The sequence below is a fragment of the Trachypithecus francoisi genome, unplaced genomic scaffold (assembly GCF_009764315.1).
Source record: "Trachypithecus francoisi isolate TF-2019V2 unplaced genomic scaffold, Tfra_2.0 Lachesis_group4, whole genome shotgun sequence".
Classification (NCBI taxonomy): Eukaryota; Metazoa; Chordata; class Mammalia; order Primates; family Cercopithecidae; genus Trachypithecus; species Trachypithecus francoisi.
This window is the reverse complement of record NW_022681469.1, coordinates 111,462,276-111,488,204: the sequence shown is the minus strand read 5'-3', so window position 1 is coordinate 111,488,204 and position 25,929 is coordinate 111,462,276. Positions and strand designations below refer to the sequence as shown.

Genomic DNA, 25,929 nt, shown 5'->3' with positions numbered 1-25,929 from the left:
CACCCTGGCCAACATGGTGAAACCCCATCTCTACTAAAAATACACAAATTAGCTGGGCGTGGTGGTGGGTGCCTGTAATCCCAGCTACTCAGGAGGCTGAGGCAGGAGAATCATTTGAACCTGGGAGGCGGAGGTTGCGGTGAGCCGAGATCACGCCACTGCACTCCAGCCTGGGCGACAGGGCGAGACTCCATCTCAAAAAAAAAAAAATACATATATACATATATATATATATATTCAGTACATTTTGGAAGGATCACTTGAGCCCAGGAGTTTGAGACCAGCCTGGACAACACAGGGATACCCCATCTCTTAAAAATAAAGAGGAAAAAAATTAAAGCTATTCCAAAAATGAGGACACCCTCCCAGCGTCCGAGGCCCAACCCCATGTGCCATGCTGGTCGCCTCTGCCATCTTTCACCTCCGGGCGCTCCTAGAGCTGTCCCTGGGCTGATGGCTTCTGAGGGGGGCTGTGGTTGGGTCCTGCTCGCCTGGACCACCGCCTTGGCTGCTCTTGGTGAAGGGCCCCTTGCCCAGCCCGTCGTCATCCTCCTGGGTTTCCATGTGACAGGTGCACCGTCCTGTGGGGCGGTGTCTCACATTTGCCTTGCTGTTAAAAAATGGGGGACACTATCCCCGGGCCTCCGATCACCGGCCCTGCCCTTGGGCAGGGATGGTTCTCAGCAGCTCCTTGCTCTGGGGGCCCAGCTCCTTGTCCAAGAGGCCTTTGGAGAACTGGGGTCAGAGCTGTGGGGAGGGACAGCCCTCCTGTGCAGGCTGCCTCCCAGCTCTCCACATGGCAGTCTTGGCACTGCCCTGGCGCCTCTGCTCACTGGCACAGGCGGATCTGGGGTTCGAAGTCTCCTCCTACTTCACCTTGACTTTCTTGTACGTATGGGATCAACGCCTCCTCTCTGAAGCCCACGGGTCCTCTCCCAGTCCCAGGCTGCACCCAGTGCAGTGCCTTTGCCTCCTGGCTGGAGAGGCTCTTCTACAGGCTGATTCCAGCAGAATCTGATGGTGGGACCAGCACCAGACCACGCCTTCGCCTCCCAGAGGCCTCCTGGCCCTCCTGTCACGGCCTCTGAGAGCTATACCCTTCGGCCCCGTCTCCTGACCTGCAGGCCGCAGGACCAGCTGCCCACGGCCCACACACTTCCTAGGCATTTCTTTAGAGCTTTAAAATGGTACCTGGAGACCACCAGGCACAGTGATCAGATCCGGTGGTGTGGTACTTCCCAGTACTGACCACTTCTTGGTATCAGACTGAGGTGCGGTGCGGCAGGCAGGGGATGTGGCCCAGGAGGGAGGCAGGTGACCTGGGAGGCTCCCGGACCCGGACCCTCAGTGAGCCTGTGTCTCTGGGCGCTTCAGCTCTGTGCCCTGGTCCTTTCTTCCAGAACATTCCCCACTGGGGCCAGAGAATTGTGTTTGCACCAGGAATGCATCCTAGCATGTGTACGATCACGCCTGGGTGTCCTGTTCTCATGAGCAAGCGGTTTTAACCAGCAGCATAATTTATACTCATAGACAGGACTGGGGGATGGGCCATTCCTGAGGCTGGGGTGCAGTGCCTTGGAAAGCATCCCCGAAACAGTAGACCTTGTATTTTTAGTGTCCCTTGCAACCATCCTTTGACTTAGAGCAAGAATTTCCGCTGCTGCTACCCCCGAGATGGACTTCACCAGATGTTAATAACGTGCTTATTTTCGCTAAGTGCTATTTTGGCACCAGTGTTAGTTGCAATTTATATTCTGCAGCATTTGATGCTGGGAAAAGAACCCACCCTAATGGTCCCCAATTGGCAGAGCTCGGCTGTTAAGCGGCAGACCATATGCTGCCTGCCGGAGGAGCGTGGTCAGCACTTGTCGCCGTGACCACGTGCGTGTGCCTGCGTGTGTGTGCCTGCATGCACGTGTGCATGCGGGTACCTGTGCCCTGTGTGTGCACGTGTGCCTGCGTGCATGTGCCTGTGTGCACGTGTGCCTGCGTGTACGTGTGCCTGTGTGTGTGTGCCTGTGTAAACCTGTGCCCTGTGTGTGCATGCGTGTGTGAGTCACGTCTTCCCTGTGTGAGTGTGAGGGAGAGACTGAGGGCTTGGAGGGAGGGTGGAGGGGAAAGGGTATGTATCCCTTTGTTCTTTAAAAGGGAGTGTTCCTACTTCTCTGGCTGCCCTGTCCTGCCTGTGCCCCCAGCTCACCCCAGACCTAGCTGCTATTTATTCTCCTGACTTCCTCCTGGCCCCGCGGCCCCAGGGCCCTGTGGCCTGTGACCCTGCAGCCCCTTGTCCCACAGCCTCCGCCCCGCCACCTGCTCCGTGTCACCAGGCAACACTGGGCCCCACCAGGCTTCTGAACACCTTCAGGTGCCTGCCCAGGGCAGGCACTTGAGCCTGAGGACCCAGAGCAAAGGTGCCTTTCTGGGCCTTGGGTGCTCCTCTCTGCTGTGTGAGGCTTTTCTCGTTTTCAAGGGCCCGTCCAGCCCAGGGGAGCTGGGTGAGGGCTGCTTCCTTCTGCAGCAGAGGAGGCGGGCTCTATCCCTGCCATCCGCTGCCCCCAGACGCCCTGCCAGGACACAGGCCTGAGAGGTTTCTTCTCCAAGAGGCCGTCCCGGGACCTGTGTGTGCACAGAGTGGGAAGACACTCGCTGCTTCGACCCAGGACTGCAGCCAGGATGGGCTGAGCTCCTGTGGCGCTAAAAACACACAAGGCGTGCCTGCCAGCTCAGCAGCGCCCTCCCTCAACCACTCCCTGTGCCCGGACCCAGAGCCACAGGCCTTTGGGCCCAAGGGACTGGGGCTGGGCTCAGGCTTGGGCCTGGGGGGCTCATGGAGGGGCCAGGCCTAGAGTAGTAGGGCTGCGACAGCTGAGGGCTGGGCCCCTGCCAGCCGATGAAGCTCCAGACCAGTGTCCTGGCCTTGGAGGTGTCAGCAATGCTCCTGCAGGGATGGAGGGTGCCGGAGGCCTGGATGCGGAGACCCTGAACCCCCAGCAGGCAGTGCTGTGGCAGCCTCCCACCTCCTCTTCCCCTGTTATCTGCTCCTTTTAGGATCTGAAAATTACAGATTTTTTTTTGAGAAGGAGTCTTGCTTTGTCCTCTAGGCTGGAGTGCAGTGGCATGATCTCAGCTCACTCACTACAACCTCTGCCTCACAGGTTCAAACGACTCTCCCACCTCAGCCTCCCGAGTAGCTGGGATTACAGGCACCCACCATCATGACCGGCTAATTTTTGTATTTTAGTAGAGACGGCGTTGCACCATGTTGGTCAGGCTGGTCTTGAACTCCTGACCTCAAGTGATCCTCCTGCCTCTGCCTCCCAAAGGGCTGGGATAACAGGCGTGAGCCACTGTGCCTGGCCCATTACAGAGCTCTTGTAAGAAAGCTTGCGAAGTTCATGGATAAGGTGTGGTGATGAAGCGTGGGGCCACTAAACCGGAGGCAGAGGAGATGTTGACCGCCTCCTGTGGACGTGGGCAGAGCGCTGCTGCCAGTTCCTGGTAGCCTTGACCACAACGCGGGGGGGCTCTTCCTGATGGCCATGGGTCTCGTTTGCACTTGGGGGTTCGGGTTCAGTTAGAAGTTTCTAGATCTCCCGGGCATGATGAACACAAACCCCACAGACGCTGAGGAACCCCGTGGTGGCAGTGACTCGGGCCATCTGTCATCAGGGCTCCTCTACTCTCTCAAGCTCCTTCAAGAAACACAGGAGGGGCCGGGCGCGGTGGCTCAAGCCTGTCATCCCAGCACTTTGGGAGGCTGGGGCAGGAGGATTGCTTGAGCCCAGGAGTTCGAGACCAGCCTGGGCAACATAGTGAGAGTCTATCTCTACGTAAAATTTAAAAACAAGTTAGCTGCGCATTGTACGTGTCTGTGGTCCCAGCTACTCAGGAGGCTGAGACGGGAGGATTGCTTAAGGCCAGGAGTTGGTGGTTGCAGTGAGCCAAGATCACACCATTGCCCTTGACCCTGGGCCACAGAGAAATACCCTGTCTCAAAAAACAAAAAATAAAGCAGAGATGCTGAAGGGGTCGGTTTACGGGAAAAGCCCAGATCAGAACACCTGGCTACTCCCGCCCCAGACCAGTGGACCTGGGAATGAGGGTTGGTCCTGGGAGGCTTTTCTCCAAGCTGTTGCCACCAGACCCGCCAGGGGAACCCTGGCCACAGAAGCCTCCCAGGGAGCGAGCCAGAGCCTGGACCGCCGTGTTGTTGATGTGTCTGGGGCAGAGGGTGGAGAGTGTGCAAGGGTGTATATGTGCCAGGGGGTGTTCACGGGCGAGCATGTGCGTGCCTGTGTGTGTGCGTGCCCCTCCCCTGCAGCCGTTGGTGGTATCTCTCTCCAGCCCCTTCGCCACCCTCTGAGCGTTGCCCATCCACGTGAGACTGCTCAGAGACAGCAGAGCTCCACGTGTTTTTAAGGCGAGATCTTTCCCTGGCCCCGGGGGGGTTTTGCCATATCTCATGACCAGGTGCTAAATGACCCTACATGCATTACCTGCCTCTCGATGACCAACCTCCCTGTCCCCGTCCCGCTGACTTGCCCCCATGGTGTCTCACGGTGATGCCTGCTCCTGACTGTGGTGTTCACTGTAGCAAACTCCATTCTGGATGGGAATTTTCATGTACATGTGTGGCATGTGGAAAATTTCAAATAAAATGGACTTGATTTAGAAAGCCAGGCAGCCGTGTGGTCCTTCCAGCAGGGACACTTTGACCTCTTACCTACAACCCCTTTCTTGGGCCCGAGGCTGGTGGCTTTGTTCACTTCAGATGATGGGGGGCGGGGGCTGTGCTTGGGTGGGGTGTGGGTTGTCTGAAGCAGAGGTGTGTGGATGGAGACACAAGACCCAAAGAGGGGCGCAGAGGGGCACACCCTCCCCAGGGGGCATCAGGAGGTGACACCTGAGACAGCCTTGGGCTGGGGAGGCCAAAGGTGAGAGAGGAGGCTGCGTAGGTCAGGATGGGCCTGGCCGGGAGCAGTGCAGGTGCACTGGCATGGTTGTACAGGCTGCACACTGCAAAAGCCTCCCTGTGGTCTGGTGGCAGCTCAGACGGCAAAAGTGGTGATTGGCTGAAGGCAGGCAGGGCCAAGTCAGCTTAGGCGTTTCCTCGAGGCTGTGGAAACAGCCTCAGCCTTGTTCATTTTATTTTATTATTATTTTTTGAGATAGAATCTTGCTCTGTTGCCCAGGCTGGAGGGCAGTGGTGTGATGGCTCACTGCAACCTCCGCCTCCTGAGTTAAGGCGTTTCTCCTTCTTCAGTCTCCTGAGTAGCTGGGATTACAGGCACCCACCACCATGCCTGGCTAATTTTTAAAATATTTTCAGTAGAGACAGGGTTTCGCCGTGTTGACCAGGCTGGTCTCGAACTCCTGACCTCAAGTGATCCACCCGCCTCGGCCTCCCAAAGTGCTGGGATGACAGGCATTAAGCCGCCAGGCCTGGCCCATCTTAACCATTTTAAAGTGCATAATTTGCCAGCAGAGGGTTTTTTTGAAGAAAATATAAATAAATAAAGTGCATAGTTCAAGCGGGGGGCGATGGCTCATGCTTGTAATCCCAGCACTTTGGGAGATCAAGGCAGAAACATCACTTGTGCCTAGGAGTTTGAGAGCAGCCTGGGCAACATAGTCAGACCTTGTCTCTATAAAAAGTACAAAAATTAGCTGGGCATGGAGGCACACGCCTGTCTGTGGTCCCAGCTATTTAGGGGGAGGCTGAGGCAGAAGCATTGCTTGAGCCTGGGAAGTCAGTGTTGCAGTGAGCCATGATTGCACCACTGCACTCCAGCCTGGGCGACAGAGCAAGACCCTGTCTCAGAAAAAAAGTGAACTGGCCGGGCGCGGTGGCTCACACCTGTAATCCCAGCACTTCGGGAGGCTGAGGCGGGTGGATCACGAGGTCTGGAGATCGAGACCATCCTGGCTAACACGGTGAAACACCGTCTCTACTAAAAATACAAAAAATTAGCTGGGCATGGTGGCGGGCGCCTGTAGTCCCAGCTACTTGGGAGGCTGAGGCAGGAGAATGGCGTGAACCCAGGAGGCAGAGCTTGCAGTGAGCCGAGATCACGCCACTGCACTCCAGCCTGAGCGACAGAGTGAGACTCCGTCTCAAAAAAGAAAAAAAATGAACTGCACAGTTCAGTGGCATTAAGCACATCACAGTGTTGTGCAGCCATCACCACCATCCGCTTCTAGGACTTTCTCATCTTCTGCAACTGAAACTGTGTCCCCATTAAACATTCACTCCCCAGTCCCTCCCTCAGCCCCAGGCACCCACCATTCTACTTCCTGTCTCTATGAGTTTGACTCCTCTGGATGCCCGATAGAGTGGAATCTGGGCTGGGCACAGTGGCTCACGCCTGTAATCCCGGCGCTTGGAGAGGCCGAGGCTGGTGGATCACCTGAGGTCAGGAGTTTGAGACCAGCCTGACCAACATGATGAAACCCTGTGTCTACAAAAAGTACAAAAATTAGCCGGGCATGGTGTGGCGTGTGCCTATAGTCCCACCTACTTAGGAGGCTGAGGGAGGAGAATCGCTTGAACCTGGAAGGTGGAGACTGCAGTAAGCCAAGACCGCACCACTGCCCTCCAGCAGCCTGGGTAACAGCGAGACTCCACCTAAAAAAAGAGTGGAATCTGCAGTACATGTGCTTTTTTTTTTTTCTTTTGAGATGGAGTCCCATTCTGTCACCCAGGCTGGAGTGCAGTGGCTCAATCTCAGCTCACTGCAACCTCTGCCTCCTGACTTCAAGGGATTCTCCTGCCTCAGCCTCCTGAGTAGCTGGGATAATAGGCATGTGCCACCATGCCCAGCTATTTTTTGTGTTTTTAGTAGAGATGGTGTTTCACCATGTTGGTCAGGCTAGTCTTGAACTCCTGACCTCAGGTGATCCACCCACCTCAGTCTCCCAAAGCACTGGGATTATAGGCATGAGCCACCGCACCCGGCACGTGTGCTCTTGAGGCTGGTTTATTTGCTGTGTCAGTTTGGGGGCAGAGCCCTCCTTTATCTGTCCTGGGTTCTGGGAAGAGGCTCGGTCCTGAGTGTGGCAGGAGGTGGGAGGAGGGACCAGAGTCTGGATGGGGACAGGGCTGCTGCAGAACGTAGTGGTCAGGATGGGACTCCTCACATGAGCTGGGGACTCAGCAATGCCTCCTTCTGGCTTGGTCCTTGAGGTCATGGTGTTTCCCTGGCAGAAATGGCGACACAGGGCCGGGAGCCTCCCATCCTGCCCAGCATTGTCTGAGCCGTCGCCTGTGGTTGACGTGCACCCACTGCCCCCGGTGATGTCTCGTGTGTGGCTGGGTCGGTGCTGGGGAATTGGGCAGTGGGTGAGGGCGGATCCTCTGTGCCGCTGATGTCAGTGGCTGCAGCAGGGGAGAGAGGATGGAAATGCGTGCAGCGAGGAAGCCCAGGAGCCCTGTCCTTCAGAGGCACACTTGAGACTGTCATTACAGCGACAGGCAAGAGGGGAGAGGAGGCGCCAAGGCTGAGCAATAGCCAACAACATTCTATCTTGTACATAACAAGGCACTGCCAAGTTCGGGGTCCAGAACGGCCACTGTGAGGTGCTCACGGCTTCTCCAGGGCAGGTGTTTGCACAGGGGACGGCACTACGACTTGCCTGTTGCACGGTGTCTGGAGCCTCTGCCGCAGTGACTCAGCAGTTGGGGACTGAAGTCTCCTGGAAGCGTCTTCACTCACAGGTCTAGTGGTCAATGCTGGTGTTGACCTGGACCTCAGTAGGGCCTGTGGCTGGCTGGAACACTTCCATGTGGCCTCCTGTGGCCTATCCATGAGACCTCTCCCATGTGGTCTCTCTATGTGGCCTCTCATGTGGTTTCTCTATGTGGTCTCTCCATGTGGTCTCTCCATGTGGTCTAAGTGGCCTCTCCATGTGGTCTCTCTACCTAGGCTAGTTGGGCTTCCTCACAGCATGGCAGTTGGGTCCCAACAGCAAGCGTCTCCAGAAAACTAGAGGGACGGGCCCTGGCTTTGGCTGTTGCATGGCATCCCTTCCATACCCTGTCGACCAAGGCAGTCCCAGAAGCTGCCACATTCAAGAGATGGGGCACAGATCCCCCACTTGCCAGGATGAGTGTTGAGCTGTCATTGCAAAAGACCTCTTGGGGTGGGAGGTCATGTTGTGGCCAGTTTTAGAAAGTGTGTCATAGTGCACTAGGCCTGTTGGTGTTGGCCTTGGCTTTGCCGAGGGGTGTGCTGGGGGTGTGGTGGGGGCAGCAGCTTCAGCCCAGGTCTAGGGGATCTTGTGTTTTCCCACACGCCTCCTGAGCTGATGCTCCTGCTTTCATTTTTGTTTTGAGACAGGGTCTTGCTCGGTCACCCAGGCTGAAGTGCAGTGGCGTCATCCTAGTTCACTGCAGCCTCGGCCGCCTGGGCTTGAGTAGTCTTCCTGCCCCAGCCTCCCGAGGAGCTGGGACTGTAGGTGCGCCCCACCACACCACACAGGGTCTTACTGTGTTGCCCAGGCTGGTCTCAAACTCCTGAGCTCAAGAAATCCTTCTGCCTCAGCCTCCCAAAGTGCTGGGATTACAGGCGTGAACCACTGCACCTAGCCATGATGCCCGTTTTGTGAGGGGCACCGTGGCAGGGAGGCCAGAACATGTGAAGAGCCCTGAAAAGATCAGGGGTCTGTACCTGGAGTCGACTGAGTGTGTGAAGCCCCCTGGCCTTTGTCCATGTGGCAAGACTTTAAAATAAAATCAAAATGGCCTCAGCTGGGCGCAGTGGCTCATGCCTGTAATCCCAGCACTTTGGGAGGCTGAGGCGGGCGGATCACGAGGTCAGGAGATGGAGACCATCCTGGCTAACACGGTGAAACCCCGTCTCTACTAAAAATACAAAAAATTAGCCAGGCGTGGTGGCGGACGCCGGTAGTCCCAGCTACTTTGGAGGCTGAGGCAGGAGAATGGCATGAACCCAGGAGGCGGAGCTTGCAGTGAGCTGAGATCATGCCATTGCACTCCAGCCTGGGTGAGAGAGCGAGACTCCATCTCAAAAAAAAAAAAAAAAAAAAAAAAGAAAGAAAAAAATCAAAACTGCCTCAGGTCAAGCCATTCTTTGTGGCAGAGATGAAAAAGCTCAGGCCTTGGCCGGGCGTGGTGGCTCACGCCTGTAATCCCAGCACTTTGGGAGGCTGAGGTGGGTGGATCACAAAGTCAAGAGATAGAGACCATCCTGGCCAACATGGTGAAACCCCATCTCTACTAAAAATACAAAAAATTAGCCAGGCATGGTGGCAGGCGCCTGTAGTCTCAGCTACTCAGGAGGCTGAGGCAGGAGAATGGTGTCAACCCGGGAGGCGGAGCTTGCAGTGAGTTGAGATCGCACCATTGCACTCCTGGGCAAAAAGAGCAAAACTCTGTCTCAAAAAAAAAAAAAGAAAAAGCCCAGGCCTGTGTGTTCCAAGGGTTTGCACTGGAAGTCTCGGGAGTCGTGGCTGGAGGAGGGTGTTCGGAACAGCTAGCTTGAGAGGCTTTGGCTGCCCCCAGGAGCCCTGCACAGCTGGTTGATTTATTGCGGGCGTTGAACTTGCAGGATAGTGGAGGTGGTGTGACAGAATCCTAGCTTCAGAGCCACGGTTTGCTGTGACCCTTGCTTTGCAGATGAAGTGGGGTCGCCCGGGGGTCAGCTGCCTGCTCAAGGCCACGCAGCTAGTGGTGGTTAGTGTGTCGCATGGTCATAGAGCCCGGGCGAGATGCTGCACGCTGGGCCTCTGCTCTGCACGGATGAGGGAGGGGAGGCCCTGCTCAGACACCATTGGCAAGGACACAGGGATGTCTCTGTGTGGCTAGAGCAGCCTGGGAACCCGGCGAGCCTTTCTCAGCCACTGCCATCTCCAGGCCTTTGGTGAAGGAGGAGAGTTCCCAGCCAGCTGTCCTGGGGGAGCAAAGGATGTCACCTTTTTCCCTTCACAGGTGCCGGGGGCCACTCTGCTGTGTTCCAAGCCTGGGAAGTGGATGTGTCCCCCCTGGGAAGGGGAGGGGGCAGCCTCTCGGCTGGGGGTCAGAGAGGCCTCTCTGGAAGGGGCCTGGGGTCTCCCCTTCCTCTTGTGTCGTGTGTCTTGTGTCTGCCTGCCCTGTGGAAGGCTGGCCGTGGTGACACTCAGGAGCCAGGAATGGTGACTTGCTGCTGGCCAGGCCCTTCCTGCGGTTTCTCTGAGCAGCTCGGAACTGCAGGTTTCCCAGGGTTCCTGGTTCTCGGGTTTTGTGGCACCCCACACTCTGACATTCACACATGGATGTTTATTCACACACACACCACACCCACACACATGCCCTCACACACACACCTGCACACTCACACTCAGGCTCACAAAGCTTCTCCCATGTCACACCCATATCACACCCACACAGTTCCACCAGTGCTCACACTTCCACAACTCTCCCAAACTCCGCCTGAGTCCACACCTCCATCCCAGCCACACAGACACACCTCTGCTCACCCCACACGCACGCCACTTACACAGACACCCCACGCTTTCCACGGCATGCTCCCACGTTCACATGCACACATGGAGCTTCCTATATGCACACCCTTTCACGCTTGCACTCACACCACACACACATTCTTATCACACAGCACCTGTGTGGATTTGCACGTACACCCCACATGTTCACTCACGCACACACGGATAGCTCACACATTCACATGCACGTGCACATGTACCGATGTGCTCATTTATACACACACATGCCCATGTTCACTCATGTAGCACACACATGCTCATATAACTCACATTCTTTTTTTTTTTTTGAGATGGGGTCTCGTTCTGTCGCCCAGGTTGGAGTGCGGTGGTGCGATATCGGCTCACTGCAAGCTCCGCCTCCTGGGTTCAAGCCATTCTCCTGCCTCAGCCTCCCGAGTAGCTGGGACTACAGGCGCCTGCCACCACGCCCGGCTAATTTTTTGTATTTGTAGTAGAGATGAGGTTTCACCGTGTTAGCCAGGATGGTCTCGATCTCCTGACCTCGTGATCCGCCAGCCTCGGCCTCCCAAAGTGCTGGGATTACAGGTGTGAGCCACAGAGTCCACCCATAACTCATTCTTACACACATTCTGCATACATAGTCACTCAGACATGTCCACGCAGATGCAGACACATACACAACCCCCACTGCTCACACACAGTCTCTATTCTCATCACACCCAAACACCACACACTCTTACTAAATTCACACACACGTTCACACACCAAAACAAAGGGACTGGATTAATTTTATACACCTAGCAGTGAATACAACCAGTTTGATTAAAGGTGAACTTAGGCCCTGGCAAGGTGGCTCATGCCTGTAATCCCAGCACTTTGGGAGGCTGAGATGGGAGGATCACGTGAGGCCAGGAATTTGAGATCAGCCTGGGCAACACAGTGAGACCCTTGTCTCTACAAAAACTAAAAAGTTAGCCTATCACGATGGTGTGCATCTGTAGTCTCAGCTACTTGGGAGGCTGAGGTGGGAGGATCGCTTGAGCCCAGGAGTTTGTGTCTGCAGTGAGCCGAGATCACCACTGCACTCCAACCTGGGCAACGGAGCAAGACGCTGTCTCAATAACTCACTAACTAAATAAATATAAAAAGAGGTAAACTTAGTTTTATTATGTTCCTTTTCCAGAACATGTGAAAATTTCAGAAAAGTAGAACAGAGGGAAAAGATAGTCCACACCCACGTTCTCACCCGCCCTGCAGTGCATCCATTAATATTTCAGTAAACGTCTTTCCAGTCTTTGTTCTAGGGTCTTAAAAAATGTCTGAGGTGGCTGAGTGCGGTGGCTCATGCCTGTAATCCCAGCACTTTGGGAGGCTGAGGTGGGCGGATCACGAGGTCAGGAGATCGAGGCCTTCCTGGCTAATACAGTGAAATCCCATCTTTACTGAAAATACAAAAACAGAGCCGGTCGCTGTGGCTCAGGCCTGTAATCCCAGCACTTTGGGAGGCCAAGGTGGGCGGATCACAAGGTCAGGAGATCGAGACCATCCTGGCTAACACGGTGAAACCCCATCTCTACTAAAAATACAAAAAATTTAGCCGGGTGTGGTGGTGCATGCCTGTAGTCCCAGCTATTCGGGAGGCTGAGGCAGGAGAATTGCTTGAAACCGGGAGGTGGAGCTTGCAGTGAGCCGAGATCGCACCACTGCACTCCAACCTGGGTGACACAGCGAGACTCTGTCTCAAAAAAAAAAAAAAAAAATCAAAAAAACAACAACAAAAATTAGCCGGGCATGGTGGTGGGCGCCTGTAGTTCCAGCTTCTCGGGAGGCTGAGGGAGAAGAATGACGTGAGCCCAGGAGGCGGAGCTTGCAGTGAGCCAGGATGGTGCCACTGCACTCCAACCTGGGCGACAGAGCAAGATTCCGTCTCAAAAAAAAAAAAAAAAAAGAGTTCGAGACTGCAATCATTGGATTTCATGTCCTGCTTTTCTGCTCACACACAGAGTGCGGGCCTCTTGGGTTCCTCCATCATTTTAATGACAGGGCTTTGCTGTCACAAGCTCTTTCTGCTGTCGGACAATTAGGTTGTCTCTAATGAGTCAGTCTCCTAAGGAAAGAAGCTCCCATCTCCTTAGACCAGTATTTTTCTATCTTTAGGATTGTTTCTTTGGAAGATACTTTCGTTAGTTGAAATGACTAGAGCAGAGGATTAATATTTTTACGACGGGTAGGAGCTTTGAGGACCCCAGAGGCGGAGTTGTGTATCAGGTGTGACCTTAGCGTCTGTCCCCGGTGTGATCTGGCCCTCGAAACGGGCAGGACAGCTCTCAGCTGCTGCCCAAAAGGGTATTTTTATTTGCAAAGTTCCCTGATTTATTTTATTTTAGCTTTTGGAGACTCTGCCTCCCAGGCTGGGGTGCAGTGGCATGATCTTGGCTCACTGCAACCTCCACCTCCCAGGTTCAAGTGATTCTCCTGCCTGAGCCTCCTGAGTCGCTGGAATTACAGGCACCCACCACCACACCCGGCTAATTTTTTTAGTTTTTTTTTTTTTTTTTTGAGACGGAGTCTTGCTCTGTCTCCCGGGCTGGAGTGCAGTGGCCGGATCTCAGCTCACTGCAAGCTCTGCCTCCCGGGTTTACGCCATTCTCCTGCCTCAGCCTCCTGAGTAGCTGGGACTACAGGCACCCGCCACCACGCCCGGCTAGATTTTTTTATTTTTAGTAGAGACAGGGTTCACCGTGTTAGCCAGGGTGGTATTGATCTCCTGACCTCGTGATCCGCCCGTCTCGGCCTCCCAAAGTGCTGGGATTACAGGCTTGAGTCACCACGCCCGGCTAGTTTTTTTATTTTTAGTAGAGACAGGGTTTCACCGTGTTAGCCAGGGTGGTCTTGATCTCCTGACCTCGTGATCCGCCCGTCTCGGCCTCCCAAAGTGCTGGGATTACAGGCTTGAGCCACCACGCCTGGCTAATTTTTTTAGTTTTAATCGGGACAGGGTTTTGCCGTGATGGCCAGGCTGGTCTCGAACTCCTGACCTCAGGTGATACGCCCGCCTCGGCCTCCCAAAGTGCCGGGATTACAGGAGTGAACCACTGCCTGTACATTTAAATTGATGTAAATTATGTTGAGCAGTCTTTCCCCACAAGCCCCCTGAGTTTGCTTTTGTGTCCAGAGATGGGGCGACCTCCAGCTGGCTGCATCCAGGATTGAGGATCAGGGTCATAGCTGCAACCTTTGTTACCCCAAGGAGTCCCAGACTCCTGCCTCCCTCCTGCCTCCTGCACAGGCCTTGGCTGGGTCGTGGCACAGCAGTGCTGTGACCGGCTGTGGAGGCAGAATAATGACCCCCAGAGATGTCCATGTCCGGGTCCCCAGATCCCATGTTTGTGGGTTCTGTGGCAGAAGGGAATGGAAGTTGCTAATTGCCTACCTTGAGATGTGGAGAGGCTGTGGGATTATCCTGGTGGCCCAGTCGAATCACCAGGGCCCTGGAGGCAGGAGGGGAAGAGCTGAGGGCTGGCGGGGGAGAAACACAGGCAGTTGCTGGAGGGAGGACCTCCAGCCATGGAGCACAGGCGGATTCTAGAAGCTGGTAAAGGCCAGGAAAGGGGATCTTCCCGCAGCACCTCCAGGAGGAGCATGGCCTGCACTTGACCTGAGCCCAGGGAGACCTGTCTCGGACTTCTGATCTCCAGGACTATGAGAGATTTAACCTGCATTTCTTTAAGGCACTGTGTGGTAATTAACACCATTTCTTCCAGATGGGAGGGTTTCTTGTGACCTCTTTTTTGTTTTCTTTTTTTTTTTTTTTATCTGATGTCTTTTCCCAGAATTGTTTTTTAAAAATAGATTCAGGAGGGCCAGGTGCAGTAGCTCATGCCTATAATCCCAGCATTTTGGGAGGCCAAGGCCGGCAGATCACCTGAGGTCAGGAGTTCGAGACCAGCCTGCCCAACATGGTGAAACCTCGTCTCTACTAAAAATACAAAAATTAGCTGGGCATGGTGGTGGGTGCCTGTAATCCCAGCTACTCGGGAGGCTGAGGCAGGAGAATTGCTTGAACCCAGGAGGCAGAGGTTGCAGTGAGCTGAGATCGTGCCACTGCACTCCAGACTGGGCAACAGACTAAGACTCCATCTCAAAAAAAAAAAAAAATAGGAGGTACCTGTGCAGGTTTTGTGCATGGGTGTATTGTGTAATCTGGGGCGTTTGGACTTCCAGTGAACTCATCACCCAAGTAGTGAACATAGTACCCAATAGGTAGTTTTTCCAGCATTGCTCCCCTCCCTCCCTCTCTCCCCCTTTTCCCAGATTTTACTTTTATTTATTTATTTTATGTTTTTTGAGACACAGTCTTGCTCTGTCGCCTGGGCTGGAGTGCAGTGATATGAGGTGGGAGGACTGTTTGAGTCCAGGAGTTCAAAACTGCTGTGAGGTATGATCGCGCCTCTGCCCTCCAGTCTGGGCAACAGAGTGAAACTCTGTCTCAATCAATCGATCAGTCAATCAATCAATCAGTCAATCCACTTCAGGAGGCTGAGGTGGGTGGATCACTTGAGGTCAGGCATTCTGGAAGAGCCTGGCCAACATAGTGAAACCCCGTCTTGAGTAAACATACAAAAATTAGCTGTGTGTGGTGGCGTGCGCCTGTAGTCCCAGTTACTCGGGAGGCTGGGGCAGGAGAATCACTCGAACCCAGGAGGCAGAGGTCATAGGGAGCCGCGATCGCACCACTGCACTCCAGTCTGGGCAACGAGAGCACAACTGTCTCAAAAAAATGATCAATAAAATCATACCTATCATAGATCTGGTAAAACAGAAAGTAGTTCACAGTCTATTCATCCCAAAGAGAAGTTGCAGAAACTAGATAGGATGTGATCTTTTATTTTGATTGTAAGAAAGTTGTTTATTTTATTATTATTATTTTTTGAGATGATGCTTCATTCTGTCACCCAGGCTGGAGTGCAATGGCACGGTCTTGGCTCACTGCAACCTCCATCTCCCGGGTTCAAGTGATTCTCCTGCCTCAGCCTCCCGAGTAGCTGAGATTACAGGTGCGTGCTACCACAACTGGCTAGTTTTTGTATTTTTAGTAAGACGGGGTTTCACCATGTTGGCCAGGCTGGTCTCAGACTCCTAACCTCTGGTGATTTGCCCGCCTTGGCCTCCCAAAGTGCTGGGATTATAGGCGTGAGCCACTGCGCCTGGCCACTGTTAGTTTTTTATTTTTTTTTTAACATCCAAACAAATGTGACTATATGACTCTATGTTCCATGCTCCCACCCACTTTTTTTTTTTTTTTTTTTTTTTTTGAGGCGGAGTCTCGCTCTGCCTCCCAGGCTGGAGTGCAGTGGCCGGATCTCAGCTCACTGCAAGCTCCGCCTCCCGGGTTCACGCCATTCTCCTGCCTCAGCCTCCCAAGTAGCTGGGACTACAGGCGCCCGCCACCTCGCCCGGCTAGTTTTTGTATTTTTAGTAGAGACGGGGTTTCACCATGTTAGCCAGGATGGTCTCGATCTGCTGACCTCGTGATCCACCCGTCTCGGCCTCCCAAAGTGCTGGGATTACAGGCTTGAGCCACCGCGCCCGGCCCACTTTTTTTTTTTTAATCAACCATCTTAGTCTTTTTTTTTTTTTTTTTTTTGAGACAAGAGTTTTGCTCTGTTGCCCAGGCTGGAGTCCAGTGGTGCCATCTCAAGTCGCTGCAACATTTGCCTTCTGGGTTCAAGCAATTCTTCTGCCCCAGCCTCCCAAGTAGCCAGGACTACAGGCACCTGCCACCATGCCCCGCTAATTTTTGTATTCTTATTTTATTTTATTTTATGTTTGAGATGGAGTCTTGCTCTGTCACCTGGGCTGGAGTCCAGTGTCGTGATCTTGGCTCACTGCAACCTCTGCCTTCTGGGTCCAAGCAATTCTCCCTGCCTCAGCCTCCTGAATAGCTGGGATTATAGGCGTGCTCCACCATGTCTGGCTAATTTTTGTATTTTTAGTAGAGACAAGGTTTCACCATGTTGGCCAGGCTGGTCTTGTGGTCCGCCCACCTTGGCCTCCCAAAGTGCTCTGATACAGGCCTGAGCCACTGCGCCTGGCCAGTCATTTAAAAATATATAGTTCAGGCCGGGCACGGTGGCTCAAGCCTGTAATCCCAGCACTTTGGGAGGCCGAGACGGGCGGATCACGAGGTCAGGAGATCGAGACCATCCTGGCAAACATGGTGAAACCTCGTCTCTACTAAAAAATACAAAAAACTAGCCGGGCGAGGTTGGCGGGCGCCTGTAGTCCCAGCTACTCCGGAGGCTGAGGCGGGAGAATGGCGTAAACCCGGGAGGCGGAGCTTGCAGTGAGCTGAGATCCGGCCACTGCACTCCAGCCTGGGCGACAGAGCGAGACTCCGTCTCAAAAAAAAAAAAAAAAAAAAAAAAAAAAAAAATATATATATAGTTCAGGCCGGGCACGGTGACTCACACCTGTAATCCCATCACATTGGGAGGCTGAGGCGGGTGGATCATGAGGTCAGGAGTTTGAGACCAGACTGACCAACATGGTGAAACCCCATCTCTACTGAAAATACAAAAATTAGCTGGGTGTGGTGGTGTGTGCCTGTAATCCCAGCTACTCAGGAGGCTGAGGCGGAAGAATCACTTGAACTTGGGAGGCGGAGGTTACAGTCAGCCAAGATCGTGCCACTGCACTCAAGCCTGAGCGACAGAGCAAGACTCTGTCTCAAAAAAAAAAAAAAAGTATGTGTGTGTATATATATACACACATATATATACACATACACACATATACATATATACACACACACATATATACATATACACACACACACACACACATATATATATATAGTTCAGGGGCATGACACAGATTTATATTGTTGTGCAATCATCACCACCATCCATTCCAAAACTTTTTTTTTTTCTGTTTTGAGACAGGGTCTCGCCCTGTCACCCAGGATGGAATACAGTGGTACAATCGTGGTTCACTATAGCCTCGACCTCCTGGGGTCAAGCAATCCTCCTGCCTCAGCCTCCTAAGTAGCTGCGACTACAAGCATGCACCACCACGCCCATCTAATTTTAAATATTTTGTGGAGATGAGTTCTTGTGTTGCCCAGGCTGATCTGGAGTTCCTGACCTCAAGTGATCCTCCTGCCTTGACCTCCCAAAGCGCTGGAATTATAGGCCTGAGCCACTGCCCCGGCCCTCATGTACAAATTCTTAGGTGGACGTGTTTTCAATTCTCTTGGATATATACTAGAAGTAAAATTGCTAAGTCATACGGCAACATTTTCAGGAAATGCCAACCTGTTCTCCTCAGCAGCTGCACCATTTTACATTCCCACCAGCAATATTTGAGGGTTCCAGTATCTTCATGTCCTTGCCAACACTTGCTATTTTCTGTTTGATTTCAGGCATCCTAGTAGGTGTGAGGTGGTATCTCATGATACTTCTGATTTGCATTTCCCTGATGGTTAATAAGATTGGGCTTCTTTGTGTGTGCTTACTGGTCATTTGTTTGTTTATTTGTTTATTTATTTATTTTTTTGAGACCAGGTCTCACTCTGTCACCCAGGCTGGAGTGCAGTGACGCAATCTTGGCTTACTGCAAGCTCCGCCTCCCGGGTTCACGCCATTCTCCTGCCTCAGCCTCCCGGGTAGCTGGGACTCCAGGCGCCCACCACCACACCTGGCTAATTTTTTGTATTTTTAGTAGAGACGGGGTTTCACCGTGTTAACCAGGATGGTCTCGATCTCCGGACCTCGTGATCCACCCGCCTCGGCCTCCCAAAGTGCTGGGATTACAGGCGTGAGCCACTGCGCCTGGCCTTCACTTTGTTTTTTATTGTTGTATCATTGGTGTCTAATGTTTTTTAACTTTTTTCAATTTTAATTTTTAATTTTTTTTTTTGAGACAGAGTCTCGCTCTGTCACCCAGGGTGGAGTCCAGTGGTGCAATCTCGGCTCACTGCAACCTCTGCATCCCAGGTTCAAGCGATTCTCCTGCCTCAGCCTCCCGAGTCGCTGGGATTATAGGTGCACACCACCACGCCCGGCTAATTTTCTGTTTTTAGTAGAGATGGTGTTTCACCAAGTTGGCCAGGCTGGTCTTGAACTCCTAACCTCAAGTGAATCCACTTAGGCCTCCAAAAGTGCTGGCATTACAGGCATGAGCCACTGTGTCCGGCCAAAGATGATTGTTTTAGAGTTACGGTTCTCCAGCCAGGAAGGGTGTCCCTGAGATCCTCTCAGTGAGTCTGTAAAGTCAAAATTATTTTCATATTGCTATTAAGATGTCATTTGGGGCTGTGTCCTCAGTAAGAGAGTGGAGATTCCTGAGAGCAAGCATTTGAGAACTGCAGGTGAAAATACCGTTTCTCAACCTCATTTGGCTGCAATCCACGGCAAGCTGGGTACTGCCTGCAACGCCTGACCCAGCCCGGGGCCTCCCTCTGCCGTGGCTTGTGACATAGTGACGGATTCTGTTTTATGTAAAAAGGAAATGCGTGCCAACAGGAGATGAATTCATCTCCCAGTGTGCCAGTGGGTACCCACGGTGGGGTGGGTGATGCCTGACTTCCTGTCCTGGCCTCGGGCAAGTGAATACTTTCGTTTTTTCTCTGTAAAATGAGATAATGATGGATGGACCCACCTCACAGTGTCCCGTGAGGATTTTGTTTCTTTTATCTTTTTTGGAGACCGAGTCTCACTCTGTTGCCCAGGCTGGAGTGCAGTGGCGTGATCTTGGCTCACTGCAACCTCCACCTCCTGGGTTCAAGCCATTCTCCCGCCTTAGCCTCCTGAGTAGCTGGGATTGCAGGTGTGTGCTACCATGTTGGCTAATTTTAGTAGAGACAGGGCTTCACCGTGTTGGCTAGGATAGTCTCGAACTCGACCTCAGGTGATCTGGCTGCTTCAGCGCCCCAAAGTGCTGGGATTACTGAAGTGAACCACTGTGCCCAGCTAATTTTGTTTCTTAATTTTGTTTCTTTTTTTCTTTTGAGACGGAGTCTTGCACTGTCGCCCAGATTAGAGTGTAGTGGCATGATCTTGGCTCACTGTAACCTCTGCCTCCCAGGTTCAAGTGATTCTCCTGCCTCAGCCTCTCGAGTAGCTGGGACTACAAGCACCCGCTACCACACCTGGCCAATGTTTGTATTTTTAGTAGAAACGAGATTTCACCATATTGGCCAGGCTGGTCTCGAACTCATGACCTCAGGTGATCTGCCCACCTTGGCCTCCCAAAGTGCTGGGATTACAGGCATGAGCCACTGTGCGCGGCCAATTTCGTTTCTTTTAGAGACAGCGTCTTTCTCTGTTGCCCAGGCCGGAGTATAGCGGCACGATCATAGCTCACTGCAGCCTTGACCTTCTGGGTGTAATTAATCCTCCCACTTCAGCCTCCCAAGTAGTTTGGACTACAGGCACTCACCACTACACCTGGTAATTTAAATTTTTTTGTAGGGATGGCGTCTTGCAATTAGGTTGGTGCAAAAGTAAAGGTGGTTCTTGCCATTACTTTTAATGGCAAAAATCACAATTACTTTTGCATCAATCGAGTATGTTGCCCAGGCTGGTCTGGAACTCCTGGGCTCAAGCAATCCCCTGGCCTCAGCCTGCCAAAGTGCTGGGATTACAGGTATAAGCCACGGTGCCTGGCTGGAAGGAAGAAAATGCAGCCGATTAAGGAAGTGCCCAGCGCAGTGCCCAGCACATAGTAGGTGCACAATAAATGTGAACTCCTGCCCTTGTTATTTCCTGACCTGTCCCTGAGCTGCTGAGCTGGGCTCAGGTCCGGCTGTGTTTGCAGCCACCTGCCACCCCGGGAATGCAGGACTGGAGCCCTTCCTGGGAGGGTTGGGCACCAGGAGAAAGGCTGGCGGGGACCTAATGCAGAAGGCGATTTATGGCGCAAACACAGCACTTGTGTGTGGAAGGAAAAGATTTTCTTTGAACAAACGAGACTCTCAGCCCTGTTTCCCAGTGGCACGATTACTTCAGAACTGTGCAGCTTCCACAAAACAAAAAGTATGGTGAGGGATGAAGGGTGATGAGAACACCCTTGCAGCTGGTGGAACAAATGTTTCGGGACTGCAGAGGGGCGGCAGTTTGCAGATAGTGAGGCAGGGCTTGGGATGGAGGCCTGGGTGTAAGTCCCAAGCCTCTGCTGTCAGATTAGGGTTTAGGCCGGGCGTGGTGGCTCACTCCTGTAATCCCAGGGCTTTGGGAGGCTGAGGTGTGCAGATTGCTTGGGGTCAGGAGTTCAAGACCAGCCTGGCCAACATGGTGAAACCCCGTCTCTACTAAAAATACAAAAATTAGCCAGTGTCATGGCACACGCTGGTGACCCCAGCTGCTCGGGAGGCTGAGGCATGAGAATCACTTGAACCCAGGAGGCAGAGGTTGCGATGGGCGGAGATTGTGCCACTGCACTCCAGCCTGGGTGACAGAGCGAGAACCTGTCTCAAAAAATAAACAAACAAAGTTATGAATTGAGGCATTATTTGAGGGAGGGGAAGGAAGGGGCATGGGAATGACAGACTCATGGTATCCCTGTGTCTTCAGCTGTTGGCCTTTGTATTTGCAAAGTGTTTCATGATTATATTAAGTTTTACAATGTCTAACAGTTAATAGTAGCCCTATTTCACTGTGTGTCAGGTACTTCTTTTTTGTTTGTATTTTTGGAGACCGAGTCTCACTTGCTCTGTTGCCTAGGCTGAAGTGCGATCCTGGCTCATTGCAACCTCCGCCTCCCAGGTTCAAGTGATTCTTCTGCCTCAGCCTCCCAAGTAGGTGGGACTACAGGCATGTACCACCATACTTATTTTTTGTGGAGATGGGGGGTCTCACTATGTTGTCCAGGCTGGTCTTGAACTCCTGGTCTCAAGCAGTCCTTCCGCCTCAGCCTCCCAAAGTGTTGAGATTACAACCATGAGCCACTATGCCTGGCCGAAAGGCTGCGTGTTTCATCAGGTGACTGCTATGCCTTTGTGCCATTTATTTATTTATTTAGAGACAGAGTGTCACTCTGTTGCCCAGGCTGGAGTACGACGGTGTGATCTCAGCTCACTACAGCCTCCGCCTCCTGGGCTCAAGTGATTCTCCTGCCTTAGCCTCCTGAGTAGCTGGGATTACAGGTGCATGCCACCATGCCTGGCTAAGTTTTTCTTTTTCTTTTTCTTTTTTTTTGAGATGGAGTCTCACTCTGTCGCCCAGGCTGAAATGCAGTGGTGTGATCTCGGCTCACTGCAAGCTCCATCTCCTGGGTTCATGCCTTTCTCCTGCCTCAGCCTCCCAACTAGCTGGGACTACAGGTGCCTGCCACCACGCCCGCCTAATTTTTGTGTTTTTTTTTTAGCAGAAACGGGGTTTCATCTTGTTCCTTGTTAGTCTCGATCTCCTGACTTCGTGATCTGCCCTCCTTAGGCTCCCAAAGTGCTGGGATTACAGGCGTGAGCCACTGTACCTGGCCAAGTTCTTGTATTTTTTTTTTTTTTTTTTGAGGCGGAGTCTCGCTCTGTCGCCCGGACTGGAGTGCAGTGGCCAGATCTCAGCTCACTGCAAGCTCCGCCTCCCGGGTTTATGCCATTCTTCTGCCTCAGCCTCCTGAGTAGCTGGGACTACAGGTGCCCGCCACCTCGCCCGGCTCGTTTTTGTATTTTTAGTAGAGATGGGGTTTCACCGTGTTAGCTAGGATGGTCTCGATCTCCTGACCTCGTGATCCGCCCATCTCGGCCTCCCAAAGTGCTGGGATTACAGGCTTGAGCCACCGCGCCCGGCCAAGTTCTTGTATTTTTAATAGAGATGGGTTTTCACCATGTTGGTCAGGCTGATCTCAAACTCCTGACCTCAGGTGATCCACCCGCCTTGGCCTCCCAAAGTGCTGGGACTGCAGACGTGAGCCACCGTGCCTGGTCCCCTTGTGCTATTTATTTGTTACTTACTGTACCGGGACTGAGCCAAGGCCAGAGCCCTGTGGTCCATCTCTGCAGACCTGTGTCTGGTAAAATCCTACCCCCGGCCTGAGTTCTGTAGTAGGTTACACGTTTGTTTTCTTTTCTTCTCTTTATGTTTTTTTTTTTTTTTATTTTCTTTCTCGAGACAATGTCTTGCTCCGTCATCCAGACTGGAGTGCAATGGCATGATCATGTCTCACTGTAGCCTCGAATTCCTGGCCTCAGGCAGTCCTCCCCCCTCAGCCTCCTCAGTAGCTGTGACTGTAGGTAGATACCACCATGCCCAGCTAATTTTTTGTAGAGATGGGTTGGGGGTGGAGGGGTCTCACAATGTTGCCCAGGCTCATCTCAAACTCCTGGGCTCAACCAGTCCTCCCAACTTGGCTTCCCAAAGTGCTGGGGTTACAGCTGTCAGCCACCACAAGCAGCCCACACTTGCTTTCAAATGCCCTGCCATGGGCCAGGTGCGGTGGCTCACGCCTGTAATCCCAGCACTTTGGGAGGTCAAGGCGGGCGGATCACCAGGTCGTGAGATCGAGACCATCGTGGCTAACACGGTGAAACCCCGTTTCTACTAAAAATGCAAAAAAAAATTAGCCGGGCGTGGCGGTGGGTGCCTGTAGTTCCAGCTACTTGGGAGGCTGAGGCAGGAGAATGGTGTGAACCTGGGAGGTAGAGCTTGCAGTGAGCCAAGATCGCACCACTGCACTCCAGCCTGGGCGACTGCGCGAGACTCCGTCTCAAAAAAAAAAAAAAAAAAAATGCCCTGCCAACCCAGCAGCCAGTGTTAGCATTTCTGCTGTGTTAAGGTGTTGTTTGCCTCCGGGTTCAAGTGATTCTCGTGCCTCAGCCTCCCAAGTAGCTGGGACTATAGGCATGCGCCACCGCGCCCAGCTAATTTTTTTTGGGGGGGGCATGGAGTCTCTGTTGTCCAGGCTGGAGTGCAGTGGCACAATCTTGACTCACTGCAATCTCTGCCTCCCAAGTTCAAGCGATTCTCCTGCCTCAGCCTCCTGAGTAGCTGGGATTACAGGTGGATGCCACAACGCCTGGCTAATTTTTGTATTTTTAGTAGAGACGGGGTTTCACCATGTAGGTCAGGCTGGTCTCGAACTCCTGACCTCCTGATCCATCTGCCTCGGCCTCCCAAAGTGCTGGGATTACAGGCATCAACGACTGCGCCTGCCTAATTTTTGTATTTTTAGTAGAGACGGGGTTTCACCATGTTGGCCAAGCTGGTCTTGAACTCCTGACCTCAAACAATCCACTCACCTTGGCCTCCCAAAATGCTGGGATTACAGGGGTGAGCCACTATGACTGGCCAGAAACCTCTCTATACAGAGTAAGGCCTTGGGGAGTCATTTTATTGGGGGATAGTGTGGACCCCCGTCTTGCTGCCAGTTCACTGCTGTGTTGCCCAGAAACAACTGACTGTCCCTTATCAGCTCTGAGACAAACTTCAGCCAAATCCTGAAACGGTTCCACCTGCTTTTCAGTTTGTGGTTTAAGGTTTTGGGGTTTTTTTTTTTTTTTAGGAAGTGAAATGAACAACTCTCCTCTGGAAGAGAAAGATAAGGCTTCAATCCGCAGGAGCGATGTCTGCTGGAAAGAAATATTTTTTAACTTGTGGGCAGTTCTCCAGCTGGGCTGTGTGAGTGAGGAAGCTGGCAGCACTCTCGCTGAGAGAATTGGACGGAGACTCTGTCGAGGCAGGGGTTCCTTTCCCCGGCGAAGCAGGCTGTGGGCCCAGGCCAGCCAGACGCAGCGACAGGGATGACTTGTGCCACAGTGTGGCCTGGAGATCTGGTGAACTCGGAGGCCTGGACCCATTCCCCAGGCCAGCCACCTCCTCCCTCTGAAACACCCACTCCTGGCTGATGGGGGCCACTTAGGGCACCACAGGCCTTTGCTATCTAAAAGCTGCATTTCCCGGGCCTTCCGTTGCTTTTTAAAATACAGCTTGACCCTCCCTGACACTGCAGAGTCATCCTCTAGCTTGCTGCCGTCTGGAGACTGCTATGTATGGCTTCCAAGGTGGCCTCAATGATCCACTGAGTTTCTGCAGGAACTCACTCCTACCGCCTGTTGCGGGATGTGTTTGGTAGCAAATAATAAAAAACCTAGCTTGAAACAGCTTCACAATGAAGGGAATCTGGTGTAATGGAAAATGTGCAGTGGTAGGGTGGGCTTCAGGTCAGGATTGATCCAGCAGCTTACTCACATCTCTAAGGACTCAGTTTAGAATAGCTACCAGCAAACTGGGCTGTGGGATTCCTTGTTTATTCCTGCTACTGAACCAATTGCTCTGACCAGGGGAATGAGAACACCTTGATTTGCTTAGAGTAGTTACCCATTCTGTGGCACCCACACCACACAGCTGCCATGGAATGGGACAGATCGAATTTTATGGTGCCCACAGAGTCCCCCCAATCCCTTTGTAAAATGTAGTATAGTGACTCCTGTGGAACTGACCTGAGCTGAGCTCATCTGAGCTGTCCTCTGACCATCACCCACAAGGCTGTGTGTTCTTAGAGGGGACAGCCCTAGGCCAGGTGCAGTGGCTCACGTCTATAATCCCAGCACTTTGGGAGGCCAAGACAGGTGGATCACTTGAGGTCAGGAGTTCAAGACCAGCCTGGCCAACAAGGTGAATCTCCATCTCTACTAAAAACACAAAAATTAGCTAGGCGTGGTGGCATGCACCTGTAATCCCAGCTACTGGGGAGGCTGAGGTGGGAGAATCACTTGAACCAGGGAGATGGAGGTTGCAGTGAGCTGAGATTGCACCACTGCACTCCAACCTGGATGACAGATGAGACTCTGTCTCAGACAAACAAAAAAAGGGGACTGCCCCGTTCTGTTCTGAGTCTCAGCACTTGGGGCCATCCCTTCCCACCTCCCCGCCTCCTTCCGCTGTCCTTTGCTTCCAGCCATGCTGGCCTCCTTTCCATGCCTTAAGTGTTCTGTCCTTGGCCTGCCCCAGGGCCTTTGCACAAGCTGTTCCCTCTGCCTGGAGCCCGCACCTTGCCGAGTCTGTTGCTTCTGCTCATTCTTCAGGATTCAGAGAATCTGCCCCCAGGCTTGGCCTCCCTGTTCTCGGGGCCTCCTGGGCCTCGCCTGCCCCCACTTCCCAGGGCTTGTAATTGACGGCATGAGATGAGGCGTTTATGTGCGAGTGCATCGTGATGAGTCTGAGATCCCCCTTGGTTTGTCCTCCCACTGATTGGAGCTGCCCCCAAGCTCACTGCCTTGGGAAGGGGCGAAGTGGAAACTGAGGGATGGCTGGCTTTGCCTCATGAGAGCCCAGGGCGGGCCGACTGGTGCGGGGGGAGCATGGTCCCGAGAGAGCAGATGCCGTGGGCCTAAGGGACCAGGGATGGGAGCAGGCAGCGGGTTCCTGGGCAGAGCTGAGCCTTGGGGAGGACAGCAGTGGGGGCTGGGCTGCTTCTAGGTCCCATGATGAAGTTGGCTGGGAGCAGGAGTTGCCAGTTTCAGTGGGGTGACCG

At 53.0% G+C, this 25,929-nt stretch overlaps 1 protein-coding gene and 1 pseudogene across 2 annotated transcripts in view; both read left to right on the top strand.

The window, feature by feature from the left end:
* FBXL18 (F-box and leucine rich repeat protein 18) overlaps positions 1-24,986 on the top strand; it is a 64,761-nt gene extending 39,775 nt beyond the window's left edge. The window contains exon 5 of the mRNA XM_033193098.1: positions 23,959-24,986. Within this exon, the coding sequence (XP_033048989.1) occupies positions 23,959-23,965 (7 nt within the window). The 3' untranslated portion in view covers positions 23,966-24,986. The remainder of the gene's footprint in view (positions 1-23,958) is intronic.
* On the top strand, positions 228-3,192 carry LOC117072726 (annotated as a pseudogene). Its single transcript, XR_004432916.1, has one exon. The product of XR_004432916.1 is annotated as an uncharacterized LOC117072726 (transcript).
* Positions 24,987-25,929: the final 943 nt, after the last annotated feature.